The sequence below is a fragment of the Bombus fervidus genome, chromosome 11 (assembly GCF_041682495.2).
Source record: "Bombus fervidus isolate BK054 chromosome 11, iyBomFerv1, whole genome shotgun sequence".
NCBI lineage: Eukaryota > Metazoa > Arthropoda > Insecta > Hymenoptera > Apidae > Bombus > Bombus fervidus.
This window is the reverse complement of record NC_091527.1, coordinates 3,180,654-3,205,841: the sequence shown is the minus strand read 5'-3', so window position 1 is coordinate 3,205,841 and position 25,188 is coordinate 3,180,654. Positions and strand designations below refer to the sequence as shown.

General features: G+C 38.8%; 1 protein-coding gene across 1 annotated transcript in view; it reads left to right on the top strand.

Moving 5' to 3' along the window:
* The window catches only part of LOC139992458 (neural cell adhesion molecule 2), a 307,336-nt gene that overhangs the window by 247,758 nt on the left and 34,390 nt on the right, over window positions 1–25,188 (top strand). The window contains exons 4-5 of the mRNA XM_072013305.1: window positions 14,768–14,878; window positions 16,191–16,394. Coding sequence (XP_071869406.1) covers window positions 14,768–14,878; window positions 16,191–16,394 — 315 coding nt within the window. The remainder of the gene's footprint in view (window positions 1–14,767; window positions 14,879–16,190; window positions 16,395–25,188) is intronic.

Genomic DNA, 25,188 nt, shown 5'->3' with positions numbered 1-25,188 from the left:
TCTTCTTGACAAACGTTTCGATCCAAATTTGTTATTTTACTCATTCGTTCGATATTACTATATATGTTATAAAGTAAAAAGAAATATAAAACAATTTTGTTTGATACGCAAGGAGAAATATTAAACGTCGAAACTGATTAAAAATAATTATGCGCCGTCCGTTACAAAAACGGGAAGAATGCTCGAAATGGAAAATGTTTTCCCAATGTTGACACATGAAAGAGATTTTTTCAGAGAAGCCGTGTCGTTAGATACAATACGCTTTCGCCACAAAGCCGCATTGATAGTCGACCCATGACGTGCGCTGTGAAACACATAAATGCCTTTGTAACTTCATGCAAAGATGCCACAATCCCATCGTATATCCCTTGATACAAGCCTTCCTATATGAACTCCTATACGCTAGAAATGTTGCGAAAGGAACAATGTTACTCCAAGTCTCGAACCGTTAATACTACTCTGAATATTCTTTACGGGGATTACTAAAACATTCATGATATATTTCAACAATTTTACCTTGTTCGTAAATGGAGGCTTCCTCTCAATTTACAAATGAAAATTATGCGGAGAAAATACGACAATTCAGTTTTGTTGATTTTTTGACTTTTCTGTCTCTAGATAGTTAAGAAAAGGTATTTTAATATAAAATAACTGAAAAAGAGAATAATCTTTACAAAACCTTTCTGTTCAATCATAGAGTGGTATTAAAATGAGAGAATCGGCAAAAATGTACTTGTTACGTTTTTATCCTATGAAATTCGTATTCTGTCCCAAAATCAAACGAAAGAAGAGTTTTGATATAGAGATGATCGACAGCATATTGAATTCTAAAATTGATTTCTATGAAAAAACAATAAATATGACCTATCGTATTTCTCATCTGTAGTCTTCAAGTGTATTAATGTTGCAGTTCGACGTTTAATTGAAAACTTTGGTACAAGAGGATTAATTTGGATGAATGGATATTTGTGTCTCAACGTTACATCGCACTTGCATCGCGCCATAATAGTCATAGTTCCCGTTTTGTTGGCTTTGAAATTTCCATTCGGGGAAAGAAGCGGCTACGTTGAAAGAAGCTTGTGAAGAAAGCAGGTGGAATCTTTCTTGGCCAGCGATAAACTGTAAACAACTTTTAGTCAATCTCGGTATTCCAGGGACCCTTTCGAGGAAGAAAAAGCAATTTTGCTTAAAGTTTCGGAGCGTTTTCGTCGGCATAGAGTCGTCTCAATGCTCCGTATTCGGGATAGCTGTCTCTGTGCGCTTATGTGTGCGCGCCCGTGTGTATGTAAACTACTCGAAACTCCCTCCAACTAAGGACAAACAATTTTTAAAGAAGCACCGACAAATAAGATCCTTTCATCGCCCTAATTTCGCCATTAAGGATTGCCCGCGATTCTTTTACATGCGAAATCTGTTGGATTACTTCGTGATTTTAAACGATACAACTCTTACCGCACTTCGAGTATTTTAAAATTGAATTTCACAGCCGAGTAGAATGTTCAAAAGCTCAGAAATTGTTAGATTTGCCTAATCGATTTTTATAATAGAAAATTTATTCTTGTTATTCGTGGAAAAATATAATAGAGTTGTGAGTGGATAAAATAAGACACGGAAAGATGAAAAAATATCACATCTTCTGCACGGTTAATGAACGTTAATAGTTTTACAATTATATTTTATCATATGCGTATTTTTATGACACGATTCTATGATTCTAAGTCCGTTTCACAATAACTCAATCAAGCCTTTTAATTGTAAACTGAGCTTCTTACAAAATTTTTACTATTAATACGCTCCCAATTAATCGTACCAACCACTTACTTCTACAAATCTAAATTATAAAGCTAACGATAAAATTAGGAAATTTTTACGAAAGGTAGATTACAGCAGTTTGACTTCTGAGAAGCTCGATCGTATAGTATATCAGCGAGGAATCGATTAGAAGGATTTACTTTCGACTGTTAGGCCCGTACCTCGATTCAATTATACAAACGCAGACCGGGTTGCAGGCGAAACGAATTTCACGCGATTCGATTTGTCTGGTCGCGCGGATGATCCGCGCGAACCGATCCAATTCATCGCCGGCTGAATTTACTTAAACGACATCGAAGGAAGGATTAATCTAATCCGGCTGATTGGTTATGAGACTTATCGCTCGACTCCGCGTTCCACGTTTCGCAACACGGCCCTCCACGATTTGCATATTTGCAACCACGATACGACGGTACACGCACCTTGCACTGTTCCAGCTCGTGTTTCCTGTCAAGTATTAAGCCGGTTTGCTTTGCTATCCTCCTCCTATCGCTCACCAAACTTCTGGTAATGTTATTATTATTGCTTTATTCCCCGGAAAATCCTTCGATATTCGGCGGAAGCCAAGTTTTCTCATAAAATATCTTATTTCTAGCAAAATAAACCTGACATTAGAGCCCCGTTTATGCCGGCCAACTTTTGAAAGATCGACCTAGAGTCGTCCGACCATGCGAAAAACATTTTGATAAATCGGAAACGATCTTAGATCCTTCGACTTGGAATTGAACTGAATTTGTAGGTAAAACGATTGTTTACCTTCCAATTAATGATCCAACTTTGTCGAGGAACGATTTTTCTTCGAAAACTTTTAAAATACTTTTGCGATACTGTCTGCGCATTTCTGCTTCCTCTCGAAGTTCTCTCGCAAGTGTCGCAATTCGTTGCAACTCCGAAGACAGGTAATCTTTGTTACCATTCTCTATCCTATTAACAACGTTCTATTCTGTTAATCTTTGCTTTAACACTACATTTACCAACGTTACACAAAATTTCTTTACCAAGTACATTAATCGTCTTTAAAAATAAAAATCACTCAGACGATAAAAGTCTAGCATAGTCCTTTCACGAAAGTAGTACGAGAACAACCTATTAAGGCAAACGCGACTTAACGAGTCAGAAATTTGGTATTTCACAAGAGTTTAGGAACTCTCACTATAGGATCATCAAAACATCGTAGATTAGACACTCCAGAGAATCAAAGTTTGTGTAGCTCTCCTTCGAAGCTCCTAGCAACTCGTCGATATGAAGTTTGCCGAGTCAAAGGTTCCTGCTATCCAAAGCAAGTACATGAATTCACGAGGGTTTGTATCAAGCATCTCTATTCGAAAATCATGCATATCCAGTTGTACGAGTACAGAGGGGTGACGAGTGATCGTAAGAGAACTTAACTTGTGTTCAAGTATAATTATCCGATGTTAGAGAACGTGGAATCAGATACAAAACTAATTCCTTGTGTACGTATCGTCGTGACTGAATTGCTCGACGCTTTCCCATCTAATCTCGATAAACTCCTTATCGAGCAGAAGGTTTCTCCCTTTTGCAGAGAGGCGACGGCTTTCTTTCTCTTCGAGAATTCTATTACACGCGAACACAGCTCGTATTCCTCTTACGGATGGAGAGACTGGCCCTAGCTCTATATCCCAATGGCAACCGAATCGGAAAGTGGGTCTCTCGACACGTTAGGACAATCTTATCCTAAGAAGAAAGCCCAAGACGAAGAGAAGAAGACACCTACGAGCCTCTGAATGCTGCAGTTGTCCGATCCATAAGAAGGTTGACCTGCAGACGAGTATATTTTCTGCTGTCATAGCGAATTTACGTTGAAAGGAAGATATTAAGTCGCATCAAGAGTAGCGTTTCGGAAATCTAATTTTTGTAGCAATAATAATAATCGTTCACGCATCAATTGTTATTTGCGAGGACATAAAATAATAATCCTCTTTTCAGAAGGTTTCTTGCCTATCTGTTTTAGAAGCCCGGTTTTTGTGTAAATAATATTGATCGATGATACATTTTTCAGTGTTCCTTGTCCGTTGAAATATAGAAGAGCGGGAAAAGTTTTTATCTACTGAATTGATTGCTGTTAGTAAGTGTGTTTGGAATTTTCTGGGGAATTTCGCGAAGTTTATGAATATTTGAATTCTTGGGAAAGCACTTTTTCTATGTGAAACTGGTCTCGTACCTTCCTCCTACACCACCATGAAATTTTTACTTTCTACTTGTTTGGAAATAGTATTTCACATCTGTGATCATAAAAAATTCAATGTGCTCAGAGTGATGCGATGACGTAGTTAACTATGCAATTAAACGAACGGTACTTTTAGAAGTTGAAATACATGGTTAAATTGGAATTATCGAATAATTGACTTACGCCAGTATAATTCTTAACCTACCATATCATAACTAACGTGACAATTAACATGCCGCAAGTAAGTGTAAATATAATTAAAATTGGTCTTCTAAAGGAACATTACTTATGAAATAACCCAGCATAAAAACTCGTCATTCGACAATCGACTCCATAAGAAATGCATCGAAATGAGATAATGTAAAACCATTCTTACTGAATTTTCTTAAACGACAATGGCAGTGTTAATTAATCTGTTTTATCGTTTTAACGGAAGAATAGACACGTTGTCCGACTTTGGAACACGCAGTAATCTTTGTACGATTCGATGTCTTGAAATCAGCCGGATCAATATGTATACCTTTTCTCCATTTGCTTTTCTCAAAACATCGAAACGTGCGCGGAATAGCTGTGAAAAACGAGTCACAATGGAATATGAGCAGTAATATTGATATCGATGGGCCGTGTGTTACACGAATAAATGAATCCCAACGAAATATCCCTGGAAGATATCGAAATCAGTTGTTCCCTTCGAAGTATTCACAATACACGTTTCATAAATATTTCAGAGAATCCAGACGACAAATAATATAACACGATACTACATCTGTTTCTGAAACTTTTATGTCGTCCGTTTTGCGCCAATATTGTGAATGGCCAATTCTAGATACATCATAAAAATTTACAATAAATTTAGGAGGGTATAAAATAACAAGATGATTTTGGAAATGACGAATCAGGCGATTACTAAACTGCGTTTACGCAAGTTCAGAGCTTTGTGAACACAACCAAAGCTTCGTGAAATAGAAGCTAAACGAGAAATTTGCTACGTTACTTCGTAATGTTTCATATTTCGCATTTTATACATTTTCGCACATTTTAATTTCCCACGAACGCATGAACATTAGCAATCTCATAATCATCATTGTTGCGCCACATTCGTCGTTTTAACTCAAACTACTAAGAATAAAAAAAGTATAAAATATTCGGCTTCGCTGGAAAAGGTGAAGATTATTACATTCGGTATTTTAATGTAAGCAAGACGACGTAACGAAGACGACGTAGTACTAATTCGTCAAAGATTATTTGTCAATGGAAGACAGCTTCATCTGGAACGATCTTTACACTATCCCTCGAGAGTCTATAACAGAAAATCCGAGCAAAATTCATGACATTGCGTTGAATTAACTTCTCTGGGACCGAAACCCCAAAAAGCAGGGGATTCTTGCAGCGGCGTCCCATTTTGCCCAAGATTCGTTCACACTCTATTTCCCTTTCACGACGGAAAGAAGAATCCACGGCTCTCGTCCGACGTCTGAACCAACACGAATGAATCTCGACAAGATCTTGTCCCGGAGACCTTTCCAGATCGGCGCTTTCACAGAAACGACGAAGGGAAAAGGAGGGAACCGACATCTGGGGAATCGGGTGTCCTGATCTTACCGAAATTCTCTACTGCGAGCCATCGAAACGTAAAAAGATTACGGACGTGATACGTTGTTGGATGATGTTTAGAGGAATATTTGGTATTAACCGTGGAACAACGTGAAGAAACAGAGTTCTACTATAGAAAAGTATTTCTGGAAATTATGATTTAAAACACTAAGATAATCTGCCCTTTGTTAAAATATCCTATGTGTTACGACCGTTCGCGGAGAGACGCGATCGCGAGGAAAACGCGTCAGCGAGAGGCGTAAATTCTCGCTACGATTCGTGTAATCGACGCCGCGAAATAGTCGTTCCCCTTGTTTCGATTAAGAGAACAGGGGTGATTGAATGAATTTAACATTGTGTTAACAAGTTAATATAGCATGTATTTTTAACAATAAATTAAATAATAACAGAAGCGTCACAAATTGTTTTGTGATAGATGCAGATAATGATTTACAGAGATTCGACTCGATTTTTGATGTATGCGGTGTGAATTTTCTAATGAGACTGTTCAAATGCGACTTGCATTTACAGTTTTCGAATGAGACTCATCGGTCATAGATTTCGGATGCGACTGATCGGTTAGAGTGTTCCATTGAGACTGATCGGTTATAGATTTCGATTCTTTGATTTTCGGGGAGACGACCCCCCCCCCCTATGCTCGGATCACGCCGCCGCTCGTGTAACATCAACTACACCTCGATCTACATCAAAGACCGGGCCGCGCTTCGGAACCGCTGATGATAGAAATAAAGATGCGGCCGCACTCGGCGACAGTGTATGTCGGCGAGGCGAAGTGCTCAATGAACCTTCAATATCCCAACGGTCCTTTTGCCGAATATTCGAGAACGGCTAACAAACGCGTGGATAGTGGGGATATTGAGGGATGACAAAGAAAGAAACAAATCAGTTTTTAAAGGCGGAATTGTAAGAGCTTCAGTCTTAAAAAGTCGCTCCTAGAGTTCGGAAGTCAAGTGTAAATCAAGTGTGAAGAAATAAATTCTGTCTTTTTTATGTTTTTTTATTATTTTTTGTGTTTTTTTATTATTTTACGTGACATTTTGGCGATCCTGCCAGGATCCATCAGCTTCAAGTAAACGAAACTACGCATTTCGGGCTACGGTCAACCTTGAAGATTGAGGATCAACGAACCACTCCAACAGAGGAAACACTTTTGACGTTTTGACAAAGGAACACCGCAACGGAACCTTTCCTACGGGTTAAACGATCAAGGTGAGGAAACTCTGCATTCTTTTACCAAATATAGAACGAGAAGAGACATTCAAGCACAAATAATACAATCAGTATAATAATGGCAACGTCACGAAAGGATAAAATCGAGACTGTTAACGCCGCTTCAGCTAGTAGTGGGATAGACCCAACAGTTAGAGCTATATTAGATGCAATACAGAAACAAAATGAAACTTTCACTCAACAAATCAATACACTCACACTACGTATTGACGAAACTCAACGCGCAGCAAACGAAGAGAACAAAAAACTCGCAGCAGAGATCGCACTAGTAGGAAAAAGTTTAACAAAAATACATATGGGAGATGTATCAGAAGCCAATTCGCTAATGACCGCAGACGAAACAACCCACACTGCTAAAGACCAATCACCCCTTCGAGGACCTCCTCAGATGCCACCTCAGCTATCCGAAGACAGAGCTTTTACTCGACGTTTTACACAACCAGAGCTTAAAGCTAAAGACGCATTAAAGTGCATCCCACAACTTAACGGCGAAGACGATATAGGAGTAGAAGAATTTATTAAGGAAGTTAGAGAGATGAGGGTAATGTGTACTGAACAACATTTATTATTAAAAATGATTAAGATAGAGAAAATTTCGGGAAAAGCAGCTACGGCAATACGTAACGTACACATATCGGAATACGCACATTTATACCAAGCATTACGACAGAACGTAGCAACTCAAGCTTCGGTTCGGGAACACCAAGACCAATTACGAGAGGTTAGACAAGGATTTAATGAAAGCGTACAAAGCTATATTATTCGTTTTAGAAAATCTTTTAACAAATTACAGTATAGTATTACCAATGAATACCCGGACGAAATAACCAGACGTGCCATGAGCGACAGAATTTTAAAAGATTCGGTAACAGATTTCATTCGAGGATTAAAAACAGAAATAGGACAAGTTCTACTTGCCAATCCGCCGTACAACGTTATCGAAGCCGAGAAACGCGCCGCCGACATTGAAAGATATTTTCGTGAAGACAGAACGCGCAAGCAACAGACTGCTCGTCTCAATAATGGACCACAGTATAAACCACGACCAATAACGAACTCTACGTCCACACCTCTCAAAGCGATTGAATATACCCCCGCACAGCGACCAAGAACTGCGTTTCAACAAATCGAACGCTCACCATTAGCAGAACGAGCCCAACTACGATGCTTCAAATGTAAACGCCTTGGACACACGTCAAACCAATGTTCAAATTTTCGAACACCAGGCCTACAACAACGAGCACCTCCAATCAACAACATCGAAATGAAAATAAAAGAATTAGAATCAACGCAACTACAGGAGAACTCCCAACAGTGCTCCTTGGACCAGTTGGAGAACCAAAACGGAGACTTCTTGTCGACACAGGAGCAGGAATTAATCTACTTAAGCGAAAATGGGTATCAAGAACAGAACCAACACCTATAACGAAATTCGCGATGGGACATTCTAAATTCAAAACTTCAGAACGCGTTATTATAAATCTGTTTGGCAAAAAGGATACGACCATATTACCTGGGCAAACCATATCAAAAACAGTGTACCTAGAAGGAAAACCAACTTCAGTATGCTTTATCAATGGTGGACGATCTTCATAACTGTAGTATATTTAGCCAACACGCAAACAGAAATTCTACCGTTAAAACAAAAAAAAAAAAAAAAAAAAAAATACTTAACGACATATATTTATATAGCGATACCAGAAAAGCCAATTGACCTGGAAATGATCTGCAGAAGTACTAAGATTTTGGAGGACCAAAATCAATCTAAGGAGGGGGGTATGTAACATCAACTACACCTCGATCTACATCAAAGACCGGGCCGCGCTTCGGAACCGCTGATGATAGAAATAAAGATGCGGCCGCACTCGGCGACAGTGTATGTCGGCGAGGCGAAGTGCTCAATGAACCTTCAATATCCCAACGGTCCTTTTGCCGAATATTCGAGAACGGCTAACAAACGCGTGGATAGTGGGGATATTGAGGGATGACAAAGAAAGAAACAAATCAGTTTTTAAAGGCGGAATTGTAAGAGCTTCAGTCTTAAAAAGTCGCTCCTAGAGTTCGGAAGTCAAGTGTAAATCAAGTGTGAAGAAATAAATTCTGTCTTTTTTATGTTTTTTTATTATTTTTTGTGTTTTTTTATTATTTTACGTGACACTCGCGCCGATGATCACGCCACCGCTCGCGCCGATGATCACGCAGGCCGACTTCTTCGTTAGAAATAACGGTCCGGAATCGACGGTTCCAGAGCTCGCTGCTTGGTGACAAGTATGCGCTCGTCGATACAATGTATGTTTTTCATCGGGCAGTTAAGAAGATATGTCTGCGACGCTGTAGGTCCGCAAGCGACGGTTAGAAATACGATCTTTTCTGAGCCTCGTGGCGTAACACTATGTATCTACCTTTTCGAAATCAAAGAAAGCTCAAGTTACGTAATTTTTTGTGACATTTTCATTTTTTTCGTCTAAACTTAATGCAAACCTCTGAACCTGTATATTGTGCTTACGAAACATCTTTCAAAAGTAGGAAGAAGTCAAGAACAGAAGTTTTATTCAATTCTTAAGATTTGAAGATCATGCGACAGAATAACTGCTTAAATTTTATCTAAACTTAATTCTTAATTGTAATTAATAATATATTGGCGAAATATCTTTTAGTAATAAAACGGAATTGAGTGAAAAATGTTGATAATCCCTAACATAAAAGCACCTGACGAAACAAACAGCATAGCATTCTGCGTCATAGCTCCTTTGACGGTCCTATGTCTCGAAAAAATATAAAACGCCGTTTCTGAACGACATTCTGTGAAAAGTGGGGATCCGTTCAAAGAAACGGAATTTATAAAGCAATCTGTCGGCTAAATAAACGAACATAGCAAGGAAAGAGTCGATATAAACAGATAAGTGGTGAGGGGCGAATGTGGAACGCGATGGAATCGAGAAACGCGAAAGTAAAAACGAATTGAATCACGGGTATTCATTGATGCGGCGTCGACGAAAATCCAGGACGGCCGAGCCGGCTCTTTGGAAAATTCTCGTGTAAGCGTAGCCTGTAACATGGACGAATATCGATCCCAACAGCTCTTGCGACTGACGCGGAATGCGTAAGAAAACCGTTTACATATCCGGCAATAAATGTCCTGCCTTTTAGAGAAAATATTTCTACACGCACCGTGTATCCTTACGCTGCGCTTCAACATATGAATGATTGAAGCGACGATGGTATAGAAAGCCGAGAAATTAGCTCCAACATAAAATATTTCTTCATTGATGAACTGAAATTTACCGATTGGAATATGATTTGAAAAAGATATTTTCATATAATGTCTTCGATGTGTTAATGAAAGATTTTTGCAGATTTTCCTGCACGGATATATTAATTTGTACGGAAATATCAATTAGTAGACAGCGAATGTTTGTATATTTATGAGGAATTTAAAGAATATGGTCTAAAATATTGCTATTTCGACGCAACTAAGATAATTCCGGAGCCTCTTATTCTTCGTGTGACACGAGAGAAGAGAGCATCCTTCTCATATCGTAGGATATTTGTATCACAGAAGTGAATCAGTTTCTCATATATATCATACGACTGAACCTTTTTAAAGAAAGAGAGGAGCAACCGAGCGGATACTAGAATAGAAAACTGTATCCTGAACGAAGTATCGCATCAATAGATTTCACGCGTATACAAGGACTTACCGAAGAGAACAGAACGTAGGAAACATCCCTATATCATATAACCTCTGACGTACCAAAAGAGCAATAAATCTAAGTCTTCGAAAGCAGCCCCAATCTCTCTATTCCATCTCTTACAACTTACAAGATGAAAGTACAACTTGTAATTCACACGAATCATTTCTAAATCATAATTGAATAAAAGAACAGAAAAATAGAAAAGAGGTAAAGTTCTGAAATGGTCAACACATACAGTAGAACCTTATAAGACGAAAAGAACGATAAATCTGTCTTCGAAGACACCTTCAATATCTACGAAATCAAATTCCAACCTGTAATCCTCGCGATCTACTCCCAGTCCCAACCGAAAAAAGAATGATATTATGTACAACCAACGAGATCCTAAAGAGCAATAAATCTTCGAAAACAGCCCTCGAGAACCCCCAAAAACAACTCGACGTCATCATCCACAAAACCTCTAGAAGAGATTCGCAAGTTAGGAAACAAAACTACAGCCAGCAAACCACAGAACTCGCTCCCAATTTCCAGCCAAACAAAGGAACGGAAAAACAGCTAGCAAAGACAGGAAAAACAGTTGGGAAGACTAGAAGCTTTGGAAGAAGTCGCGCGAAATGGAGAGAACGGACGAAACAGCAGCAAGGTCTAAATTGGAGGGGCAAGTAAGAAGGTGGAGTGCTCGTCGAAACGAGTCCTGTTGTTTTGCTCGTTGCCCTAACCTTTCGGATTATACCAGATGTGTGTCTTTCTCCGTCACGTACATGCATGCATCCGTGAAGGCTAACACGTAGCAGGGCAAAGCTTTCTGTGTACACTACCCGTACATACACTACCGCTCAAAACTTATTCGGACATTTGTCTTTGACTTACTTATTCTTGATAAGAGTTAATCATATTGGATTGTTCGGAAAGTTTGTAACGTTTCTGGCATTTTTATATTCCGAGTATGAAATTATATACAATTTTTATTATTAGTCTGAATAATATAACCTTTATATTCTGTCATATTTTATAAATTATATATTTACGAAATTCAAAGAGAATGATTTATCATGTACTCTCGCAAGATACTACTTAAGAAATACTGCTTGTATCTATTTGAACATGAAAGGCGTTAATTAAAAAAAAAATCTATCGTTGATGAATGGAAAGCGTCGTTCTTCGACAACAAAGGAAGGTCTCATTATTTCCGTGACAAGTAGGTAAAAGCTGTTCAATGCTCAGCGACAATTTGCCTGACCTTACGCATACTCTCATCTTTACAAAATATTTGTTGCATGATAACAAAGGCTAGCCGCGAGTATCGCAACTTTTTCCTCGATAACAAGGGAAGACGTAGCGCGGTTTCGCGAACGAACGAAAATCGAGCTGCCGAACCAATTATCGTAATGAGATGTTCGGACTGGCTCGGCTAGAGAAACGAGACAAGCCGTTGTCTGAGTCAGCTTTGTCTTTGAAATTCTGTCTTGGTATTCCTCGACGAGGAAGGGGGAAATGGTAAAGAAACTGACTCAGTCTTGCTTGGTTTAGGAATTCAGATTTAACGGTTCGTTGGATAAAGTAGAGTAGATTCTCGTGAAGAATGAAAAGATGATATTGGCAATGGTTTAGATTTGATGTGTGTAAATAGAATTTGGTGTTTCGGTCGATCGGTTTATCGGTTGGAAAACCTTGTAACGGGGATTATTCTCGCACATTACGCAGATTCTGAGGGTCGCGTCTATCAGAGAGAATATCAATGCCGCCTAACGTACTCTTCAAGCAAGCTCAAACAATCAAATATTGGCTTGGTGGGCGTACCGCGACTGCCGCTGGAACACCGCTGATACAGTTCAAATAGTCTGAGTTACAAGGGACAGTTAATCGATCCCCCTAATGTTACCTTGCGCGTTGCGGTTCGTAGCCCATCGCAAATCTGCCAGGAAACTCATTAATGCTGTAATTAAATTACCACGTTTTACTATGTCGGAATAAATCCAACTGAAATTCAATGTAATATAGGGCGAAACTCTAAATCTTCTGGAAAAGACACAAAGTAAGACGAAAGTATTTATTTCATCGCAAGAAGACATAAAGCGCTTAGAAATCTTGGGACAGTTATCATATTTGCAACAAAACCGGGAAGATTAAGTAATCGTTAAAACGTGTGGAGAAATATCATTTAACATGATACTGTAGATGACAATGAAAGTGTCTAGCGTGCATTATGTTGGTGAATTAGAAAACTAAAACAAATTCTTGTAACTTTTGAACAGGAGTGCACAGGTATAGTTGATCGAAATTCTTAATTTCACAGCGAGACGATATAACTCAACGATCAAAGTACAGCACGTTGAGCAACGATATTTGTGCCAAATAAATAGCCAGAAATGGCTGAATTAATAGCATTTTCGTCAGCAATTCCTGTAAGCGACATTTCGAGTTGATAAAAGTTAGTGTACGACGATGTATCACCGTGTTCGAAGACGCAAGCCAGGAGGCGCATTATCGTTATGCATCGTATTTCCTCGAGGATTACATATCCGGTGATTCGAGAAATGTGCACCGTTATACAAAAGTTTAAAATAACCTGCGAAATGGATATTCGTCTGATGAATGTATACAAGGATAATTATAATTAGCGTTATTTTAATTCTGTCTATCTCAAGAAAAGTATTCTATTAAAAAATGAGTATCTGTCTGGAAACGTATTATATATTATACATTTGCTTTCACGATAAAATCCTCTCTTCGATATTTCAAAAATCTGATATCCGTTCTTGACTTCCCTTTCTCTTCCAACTTGGTCTAATCGCCTCCATATATGTTCTCCCCTATTGAGATCAAGGCTCCATTTATGGTAGCATTTTCAATAGAATAAACCAAGGAAACTACAAACTAAAAACTACTACTACGGTAATATGTAAAAACCCTATTTCCATGTAGCGATACACAAAAACGTTTCCTAAAAATAAGCTCACGGATTAATTGGCGTTGGTAAGAGCGGTACCATTAACGATTTACGCACAGCGCTGTATAATACGTACCACGTGAAATTATGATACAGTAAGTGCTACAAAAGCTAATATCAATAAATGACGCGTCCTCCCACCGCTCCTCCCATGTCATTTATCAGAATCACGAGGTTAACGTCATCCAAACCAACGAACCACGAGCCACCGATGTTCATCAACGAACGAACGACAACATAATGTCGCGGATCGACTTTCCCGGCAGTAATTTTTCAATTACTTTCCCTGCAATACCGTTGGCCAGCGGATCTTCTCTTTTTCCATGCAAGAGCTGAGGAGTCCGCGCCGTATCGATTTCAGATTCCAATTTAATGGCGTCGCGGTATCCGAGCCGCGATCTTCCAATACCAATTTCGCGTTATCGGCCTCCGTTCGACGACGACGGCTTCCGTCTTGCAACTGCCAGACGCGGGTCGCACGATCTTCGAACCCTACAAGCGACTCTGCTCGCGATTCGAATGGTCTTAGAACGCGATTCTACTCCTAGTCTAGAGAATTTCAAGGCAGACTGTGTATTCGGGGTCTGTGAGATTTTTGGAACGTTGCATACTAGCGTGTTCGGCGTAGCGGAATTTTCTACGTGACTGTGTGCGTTCGCTTTGAAGCGAAGGGCATGAGAGTGGTTAAGCATAGATTTCGGATATCGAGGGTGTGATCGTAGAGTAAGCTTAGCATTCTGTACGTAAATCGTATATATTTGTAATCTTATAAAAATATTCAATGCAACGTTGAATAATAAATGCATTGAGAATATTTTTACTTTGGGTGGTGCTGCACTAAAGATTCTAGAATTGTTGGTATATCCAAGACACACATATCTCTATATTGATAGAAAAATACATCGCGTTGGAAACTCTTTTGTTTCATATGGCACTCCATTTAAAATTTTAGAACTCTGAATGTATCTAGGATACAAATTTCTCTATATCGGTACGAACACAGTATTGCATTGGGAATTTTTTCATTTCGGATGACACTCAACTAGAAATTTCAGGATCCTGGATATATCCAATATACAAATTTCTACATATCGATTCCAAAGATGTATTGCATTGGGAATTTCTTCATTTTGAATGATACTTTACTTGAAATTTTAAAATTCTGAATGTATCCAAGCACTATACGTATCCAAGACATCAATTTCTTTATATCTAGGATTTTCTCGGTCTAACAGATATCAAGTGGTAAATGCTCGGTGGTTTGCTTTGGTGTTACAGTTCCGCCGCACAAAATCGTGATCGTCGATGATTCCGGAATCGCACGGAACTCTATGGTGGGTCCGTACATAGAGGGCGACACTCTGCGGCTCTACTGTGACGTGTACGGCGGTAAGTACAATGTAACGTCACATCGCACCGTGTTCCCGTGGTTCGGTCGAGAGGGCCGCTGGAACGTCCGCTGCAATTCCAAAAACGAGCACGGCTTTCGTGGATCGTTGAAGCCTCGTTTGCAACGGGATTTACGTGACGGTGTTCGTGTATGTGGCAAGGAACGCTGGCCTCGTCCAGAAATTCATTTTAATCGCCACGTTAGGTAGCTCCTTTACCAAGTAATGGATACAATCCTGTGCTAAGGTCTTAGAGTATCTACTAAATGAAATCATGCTTTCCGAGTTGGGAAATTACGAAACAAAAATTTCGATAATGTTGAAAGTAAAAGATAACAAATATCAGTCATTTGCATAGAGATTGCTTTTAATTCTTTCTAATGTGATATAATTTATTTATAAGAATTATGTTTCTAAGAAAAACAGTGAATGAAAGAATAAGAGATTCGTAAATGAAGAACTTGCTTTTTCCGGACAATAATTTAATTGTAGTAGAGTTATGTATTAAGAAGCTTGCAATGTTAAATCGATTGTTTTCGATATTGACAACAATGATTTTGTTAGATACGCTTTTAAGGAACTTCTAATTCTGAAAATACACACAAAGAGTATCTTAAAGTGTATTTAGTTTCCATCCATTAAAATTAGCAACGTAGATGGTCTAAGACTTTTTCACGGTACTAAGCCTGAGGAAAGATAAGAAAATTGGCAGTGATTTAAAGAGTACACAAAAGTACACTATGCTCGAGATTACTCTGCATGAAGGTAAATTAATTCGATTATAGTATTTATGATCGTTGCACTGCGGTATTGTGTACTTAGAGAAGAAACGATAAGTAACTACAGTTTTACGAGATTCTAGGGTTAAAATACCGGGAAACCGTGGAATATAGGCTACGGCAATACAATTTTCATGTGTACTCGCAGTAAACACGCATTACGTACGATTTACGGACTAAAGTACCTGGTGTTACCGTGAAAGATTGGTAGTTATCATCGTGACAATTTATTTCAATTACTGTCGCGGATATTGCACGCCCTTCGCGACCAATTCTTCATTGTAAATGATTTTTACGACGCAATCTCGAATTTTTATATATTTCCCACTAAACCACAATAACGAAACGAACGAACAATTCTATGCAATTTTTAGCTGACAGGGGCGAATCGTTAACAAAATAAAATTCATAACTACAATCCACTGCTACCTTTCAGAATGTTACCGTCAGGCAAAAATTCTCGTTCCCAGCGAGAAGAAATTCAGGAAATAGTTTGAAAATTGCGTGAAAAATGGAAGTGATGCGTTTCCACAGGTAAGCCAGCGCCGACGGTGTCCTGGCACCGCGACGACAAACTCGTCAGCAACAAAACCGTAACAGTGAGGAACGGCGTGACGCGCAACGAGCTCGTTATAAAAAATTTAGGACGAAACGACGTCCGCTCCATGCTAACCTGCAACGCAACGAATAACAATAGGTCCATCCCGCTCTCCTCCACCGTTTACGTCGACATGAATTGTAAGTATCGCCCCACGGTCACAACGATAAAAACTCCCCGAATGCTTGGTTTTGCACGAAACTATCGTAAACTGGAGAAACGTTGGTGGCATCAGGTAATAGTCGCAGATACGAGTTCGTACCTCGTTTAGCGACAGTTTTACACTTTCGACAAGACATTTAGTTTAAGAGTGTAACAAAGACGATATATCAGAAATGACTGGTAATCATAAAACTAAAGAAATTTTTTTGTAAAGATCAGAAACTCTCAGAATAACGATTAGAATTTGGTAATTAGGATGTAAATGCATGAACAAAGGATTAATTCGTAATAATTAAATATCCGATGCCTTTGATTGCAACATTAAACCAATTAGTAAGAAAATGAATTAATCTTACAAATAAATCACGAATAAACAGCGAAGGAATGTAGAATTATGAAATAAACGAATTTAAATGCCAATATAAACCCGGTTTACGACGTTTCGCCTATTTCTCACTGTCGTTCTCTTTTCACAAAAAACATTTGATTTCTGCTCCTTGATATCCCGCGAATAATAAATCTGAAAGATCGCGTAAAATATCGATCGTAATAAATAAACAAACGGGTTATAAGTCGGCCTATTAAAACCACACGTCAAACGATCGAATACTAAACTTATTGAACAAAGTGACATCGATGCGGTTGTTCACGGAAGAAAAACTGGGTTATGAAATTTCTCGCCGCGATGAAACTCCATCGACGCTACAGCGCGTCTTTGCGATAGCGCTTTGCTATTGACAAGCCATCGCTGCGAGATGTTTATCGATATAATAGAAAAGCCAATGGCCATTTTTCTAGTGGCGTTTCGCGTGCCACACTGCGGAATCCGAGCGAAATACCTTGTCGATGGGCAGAGATGAAGTTTCCACCGAACGAGCAACGAAGTTTAGATCGACTTCAATCCCACCTCTGAACAACATCGAGGATCGGATTGATTCTCAGAAACCCAATAAATATCAAGTTATTTGGAGAGCTCGTAGTACTTTTAATCAGCCTGCTATATCTTGCATATTCATTATGCACTTTTATAAAAAAGGTATGCTACCAACAAATGTACCAATTAATGAAAAATATCTGGCATTAGTCAGTACAAAGTGTGTGATTCTCGAAACAAAAGAGAGGCCTTCAAATTCTTCTTAAATACCATCATGAGCTCTTCGAACAACCCAATATTATAGACTCACCGTCTCTAAAACAACTAGAACACACTTGACTGAGTCAAGCGATTCAAAGTAGACGAGGACTTTACTCGACAGACAAATATCTTCTGTATTCAAATGCTAAGATAACAACTGGCAGTCAATTGACCATACCTACAATAATAAATAACATCATCGTATTGTTTGCCAATTTCCTAAAGATACAACGTCGTCAAGTTTCTCTTAAATCTCGCTACATCCTTCATAAACTTAGCCGAAAAAACAGAAACTCGACTTTATCGCCGACCTCTAAATCCATAATTCTAACCCCTAAATTGAATCATCCTACACATATATTACGGAGAACAAAAAATACAGAAGTTATGATGGGAAGCTTGTTCGCTCATCATTCAGGACACGTGACCGCGGTGGCAAGACCGATCTTTTGAATCTAAATTATCAGGGGTTAAGCCAATAAAACGTAGGGCGTAACGAGAAATAATAAGTTTACGCGTCAGGTTGGAATCAAGATGAACGATAAGATCTTTTGAAAGGAAGTACACAAGGACGGAAATCCTCGGAGCTTCCTCTGGGGGATCGTCCTATATTCTTTACAAGACCGAGCCCATTTTCCAGCCACTGTGCGTAAAGGAAGCGAGAGATAGGAGGTGGCCACGGGCGTGGTCATTACAGGATGAATTACGTTCATGGGGTTGCCGAGATACCCTTCGTCCTTTCGCTTCATCCTTTCCCCCCTTTGGAAAGGTTTTCGATTATCTATACAATGATTTAAAATATTCCCCGATAACGTTCACGGATCAGGAAGTGACCATTTCCACTCAACGACCTCCGATCTAGCTGACTCCTCGCCTTTACCCTCTTGGAAACAAAGCGAGAACTGATATACCGTTTATACCGCCATATCGTTTGAGGATACTTAAGAAGAATGATACTCAAGAATGCTTAAAGGGAACGATGGCCGATGAATCTGATCGGAGAGAGCAGATATTTTAAATCTCACATATTTTTTGGAACGGAACACAATGAAGATCCTTTTTTAAATGGTCTATCCAGAACTATGTATTCTTCCCGCGGTGAATAGGTTCTCTTGAAATTAACGTTTCGGCCTGTAAATCGGCAAACGAAGACTTTCAACTGAATTCAAGCCCCTAATTAGCGGTTAAGTAGATCTTAAACTAGGTTACGCAAAGTTTTACCTTGCACTTTTTTTTTGTAGCGGAGATATACGGTTTGACGGGAAATATAGAGACAACAAAATCCTTTTACGCGGTGGGAATTCCATTAAAAAATGCTGAATGGTCGAATTTGCTACGGATTCACGAACTTCCGAACAATCAATCGGTCACAATCCGAACCCTGTTGTTCGAGTACCCAATACCGAGGACGCTGGTAACAATTATTTCTGACAGGGTCCAACAGGGTTCTATCGATAAGCGGAACATTCGGCTAGGAACAGAGTCGATGCACAACAGATGACTAGACCAGATTACCTTGTCTTTGGCCGTACCAAGTTCCGCGAGATCGTGCCGCAATTTAGGAGAATGGCAAAGTTCTGGCTGATAGCCTCGTTCCACGTCACCCAGTTCTTAAACAAAGTTTGACCCTTACCGGTGTAGTAGACTCTACTACGTCGTTTTCTCAGCGCTCAATCCTACCAATGGTCACCATTCTCGCTTCGCTGTTCTCAAATTATCGTCTCTCAAATGGTGGACTGTGAAACTCTGCTGATCAGCTAATTTTTTTCAAGCACTGGAATGAAAGGAGTACAGCACGTCATTTCGTACATTTGCGCCATTACGAAATGGTAATGACATTAAAACACGATGTACCATTTTTAGAATTGAATCAATTAGATCTCGACGATGTCGTGACTCGAATCTCAAAGGCTCTGGTTTAGATCAATCATCGTGACAAATTGTAGGAAATGAGTCATTTGATTTCAGACGAATTTATCATGTCTTGTAATTTCATAAAAAATAGAGCCTAGTCGGTTTGGCTTCTGAGAAACTCGAGCAAATCAGATATTACTATGTAGTATCGTCGCTAGAAATTTTGTATATATATCGAAAATACGTTTCAGGATCCGTTTCAAATTCCTCTTAATTTGAACCGCGTTTTAAACAAGAGTTTTAAACATCTCGGAAGCAATCAGTTCCATAGGACGCAACAATTCCAATCACTCTGTTTCGCTATAGCTTCTCGATCCACGAACAAAGCTTAAATAATTTAACCGCGTGTAATTCCCAGAAGTGGTAAGTGAAATGCCAGACTGGCGTTTCACATTGTCGTGGCGCGACTTTATGCCACCGGATGTTCTAGTCTCGGTGGAATATCGTTCGTAATAACGTAGCCAATGTCATCAATACTCCTATCCTTTATTCGCCAGCTTTTTACGAGCTTCCTGTTTGTTCCTTCTAATTTTCTTTACGACTCTATTTATGCCAGTAGTAATAACCTAATTATGACTAATTTCGGCACGTTCAATGTGCGTGAAAATAATTTTCTTACATTCTATGCACGAGGTCGTAAATCGATCGATGTTGAAATGACTGAACTGTAAGGATAGAGACTAAGTTTCCATGTTTCTATCAGTCAAATTATGTAGGGCTATTATGACAAGGAAGTTTCTTATAAACTTCCCATTCGTTCCCTTTAGCCATCTTTATGACTTTATTTGCCGTTATAGTTTCAAGACTCTTACGTCTGAAAATTATCAATGAATTGCTGTAGCACATGCGGTCGTTGCGATCATTAGAAACGCGTGAGATAGTTTTTGAAAATATGTCGTTTAACAATGCGTTAAACTGCGTAATTTCATTTATTCGATCTATTAATTCTCTAGTATTTATTTCCTGCATACAAAGTTTATTTTTGACGATATCGATGAATTGAATTCGCCATTTTCCTATTGACTGCTCGTTTCGTCTGTAGAAACCTTCGTCCACCGTTCGATATCACATGTGAAAATTCATTACGAGATCTCGTCGGGAAGCTTCAGTAAAGAGAAGATCCGGTGCTGATACATAGTCGGGATTAGCATCGTGATATCGCTTCTACTACTAAACTGCTTATGATGTCCGGCGAATCATCTTAATGAATCCGCAACATCACTGAGATTCGATATTTCGGGAGGTTCCAACTTAAACATCGTTGTCCCATCTGAGCAACGCTTACGCCATCGGTTGCACGAACATTTTTTTATTACCAGCCTGACTATTATCTATGAAATGTCTAGAAATGTCTAGAAATGTCTCCAACATATTACTAAAATTTATTAGTAGTAGGCTGACCATTTGTTTAAACAACTAGCTTCTAAAGTTCTCGCAGTAGTTTATCGCATTCACTCGTAAAAACTTTTTCAAATGGTTCTGGCTAGATATCGCTGTTTGTACGGGATAAGTCGAAATTTATTTAATACCGGAACCACTGAAAACTAAAGTTTGTAACAAAGAAATCAAAGTGGGTGATATATAGAAAAAATATATAACGCAGAAAAGAAAGCTTCTACCCATATATCACGTTGAGAATCATTGAAATTCCTGAAAGTACACACCATCGTAAATTGACAAAATTTCATAAGATTCCAATGAAAACTTGCAAATTGATCAGTTTCGTTATTATCCCTATGAAAAGTTGCGAATTGGCTACTATGACTACTGTAATAATTTTAACCGATTAAAGATGAATAAATCTAACTGTTCTGTACTAGATAAAAAGAGATTCGAAGTTTTGAAGAAGCACGCAGAAAAAGATAGGGAAAGTTTGCATGAACTCGAAGCAGTTTGTTACCTCGTTAAATTACCATAACGCTGGCGGTAAAGAGCACTATTATTTTCCCATCGCGACAAATCGCACTCTCAAGAGCAGACTGTCTTTAATTGAAGCTTCCGGTGCTCGGGGTCACCATTTCCCTCGCGATTCGTCCCAACGAGAAGTCTCCTCCATGGAGCAAGCTACGAATTCAATTTAGAACGATCGATTGGACGAGTAATTGAGATGCACCAAAAATAATGCGCCGGGAATGAAGATGGGGGATAAACGGAATATTAAGAATCTTATGAATCGGACCAGAATTGGGAAAATTATTATCTCGAGATGCAATTACTTAAAAAACAAGTGGTTCAACAAGGCGATTCCAAACGGTATTACTATTTCTACATTATTCAATCTAGGATAACCCTTTTACACTAAAACCATCGATCCGCTATGATGTATATACACTACCGTTTATAATTATTATTTGAACGAAATCAATGATCGATAAACGTTTCTCTTGAATAATTTATATTTAACCAATAATATTCAAAACGGTGTTTATTATTTCAATAGGGATTTGTATGCATGAATAATAGCAAGAAACCCTTGCTTAACTTTTATAATAGCAGAGAAAACAATATACATCGGGGAGGTACATCGGCTAATTATGAATAATTATGTGCAGTACTATGTATATTCTGAGTTTTACTATACACGAATAACAAGAGACAACAAAAACAGCTGCATAAATTTTGATAATAGCAAAAGCTACAAGTCTGATACAATTTGCAGATCATTTTTGGTTGTTAAACCGTAGACAGACATTATTCTTTCATTATGTCTGCATGCTAACGAATACGTACCAATGAAGAAAGATATACCACAAAATGGTTTCGATAAGAAACTGTTGAAATATCATACGATCAAGTATGAGCAATAGATATTCTAGATAAACAGCGAAGACAGAGAGACTAGAGTATTTATCGGATACACCGGATCTATACTATAGAATTCTTGAGATGGCGCGATTGCAGGTTATAAGAAGGTTTCACACAAACACGAAGGCCATTAGTATGTTTGGTACGTGAAGCTCGAAACGAACGTCGAGGCAGCGACCTCGAAAGGCTACAAAGTAAATTCCATCGTAACACGCGATGTGGCCTAATAACTAATTATTCCCGATAACGCTGGATTATCGAGTAATTATGCGTATCGCGATGAAAAAAAAAGAATAAAAAACGCGAACCTGAGAAGAAGGCAATTTCTTTGTGTGGAGCGGATCAAAAAGCTGCGAGTCGTTCTCAATTACTTCGATTCATATCGTAATGAAGCACGAAAGGACCTACGGTTCAAATGCTGTAAATTTCGTTTAACGTTTCTTTTGTAATTGGCATTTTCGAGCGGATCGAAGCTTACGGAAACGTGTTACGAATATTACTCGAATGGAGAAGATCGTGTAACAGAAAATACCGCAAAGTGGAATTTGCATTAATTTTTTTGTTCTTCTTGCTGAATGAATACTTGCTCACGAATACTCTGTCATTTTAAAAAATCGAATCTTATGTACACTGGTAACTATAAGTATGCTATTAAATACAACAAAATTTATTAAAGTTTTCTAAGAAATGTAAGTAATAGGTGTCCTAATATTTATGCTTGACAGAGTATTGTGTTTCAATGTTTACTATAGATCAGAATTTTCAAACCATTCCATCACTGCCAGATTTATATCTAAACCTTGTGAAACAGTATTTCTAAATGTTAGTGAACGTCAGACCGTGTATTCATTAAAACGATCAATCATCGAAATTCCTCGATTTACCTAAGGCACAGCAGAACAAACCCGTAATTCGTCACTCCATAATGGTGTTCAATTATCTACAAAAGCAACGAGCCTATTCGACGATATATAAAATAAGAGAAGATAGTGCTAATAGAACGGGTTCAAGCAATGTAGTTTATTAGAGAGAATAGCGAAACAAAGGACAGGTCCATGAATCATAGGGCAAAGTTTAAAGAAGGACGATACTAAAAGAAGGAAGAAAGGACAAAAAACCTGAAACATATTATTGCTTTATCCCATAAGGCTACGCGGTATTTCGACGATGTTAGCCGTAACCGCAAAAAAAACAAGCACGATATCCTGTTTCTATTGTCTCTCGATCCTGCACTACCTCGAAGTCCACACCAATTTCGCACGACCTTACCCAAACCAGCCACGAGGCACCAAAAAGCCCTAAAAAGTGCAATGGACAAAAAGAATTTTCAGCTATGTTCACCTAAAAACCTACTCTTTTGGCATCTACCACCGTAGATCTCTTCTAATGCGCAAAATTATCCGTAAGGAAGTTAAAACAATCATCTTGGCGAGGTAGGAGTTCGTGCGCTTTAAAGCTTCAGAGAAATATTAACCGCCTAAAGAATTTACAATCAGAGACATTTATCTCGTGCACCGTATGGCTCGTACAAACAAACGGTCGTTACAATGTTAAAGAAGAATAAATGGAAGTAGAGGGAAAAGGAGAAAAAAAATTGAGATGTTGAAAAGGAGAAAAAATGAAGAGGGGGAAAGAAACGCGAGAAAGAAGAACAAAATAAGCTATCGAGTCGCTTTATGCGCGACACTGTGCGCATATCACAAAAGACGAGCGTGGAAACAAGTTCCAAAGGAGCTGGTGGCACTCGTCGAGTTAATAATACGTTTCCGGTGTTTTTCACGGCGAAAGGTATCGCGGTACAGGCGAGCTGCCCGTACGAAGCTTAAAAAGGAATCGCCGCTCTCAATGGCGGCCCGAGATCTTTCTTATTTGCCTTTCGGCCGCACAAATACGCGGCAGTCGGTGACACGGATTTCCTGCCTGATATATGTGTATCTCTTGCCTCTCGTGCAAAAGCGTGTCCTTTGGTACGACCCGATTTTCCAAAGCCCGACGTTGCCGAGACATTCTTGCCAACTGCGACACGATTCGTTCCGGTAACGGCCGTAAAGAAACTGTTCGACGGCCTTTCGCAAGGCAGACGATGACCATTAAAGACACTCGCCGCGTGCACCGAACTCTCTTGGCTCGAGATGTGTGATTTGCCCGGCTCGATGGAGCCTGCGCTTGAATACAGGAATTTAAATACCAAGTTTTCGGAGTTCTACTTTGGTGCAGAATGTTGTTCTTTTTCAGATCGTTAAGATTCAAATCGTTGTTTTAGAAGAGTGATGACAACATCATCTTATTTCTGAGAGTATCATTGACGTTTCATAGTAAAAATTCGTTGACCGTTTGAAATGATAAATAAATAGTAAATAGGAATAGCGAATATTAATTAGTACATTCGATTCAAACTGTAAAACGTGAGGAAACTTTAGTAAAGCAGATATATTCGAACTCATGTTATACACTCGCAGAATTGCTACATGGTGGCATTTTTGTATAACCCGCGTTATTACAATTAACCTGTCTTGCTAATTATTGTATATGTTAGATAATTCGTGACTTGTATTATCTCGAAATACGCATACAACGATGTAACTGAATTCGTTGAGATTGAAAAAAATATTTGCTTAAAACTAGCGATACTCGTATTAGAAATTTAGTTAAGGTGTCGACCAACGTTTTACAAGAAGATCTAAAAGTGAAACTGACTCGATTAAGCAACTTTCCCTGCAGACGTGTCTTATCTTTTCGCGACAAAACAGAAACTTTAATCATCTCGCGATTAAACGGAAACTTTAATTACAGGAATAACACAGAGCTCCTTCTTTTCCCCAAATAGCAAGATATTTCGTCTTCTTTTTCTATCATAAATCTAAATCTAATAAACAACAAGGAATCTTAAGCATCCTCGTCTAGAAGCTTCCGAACAA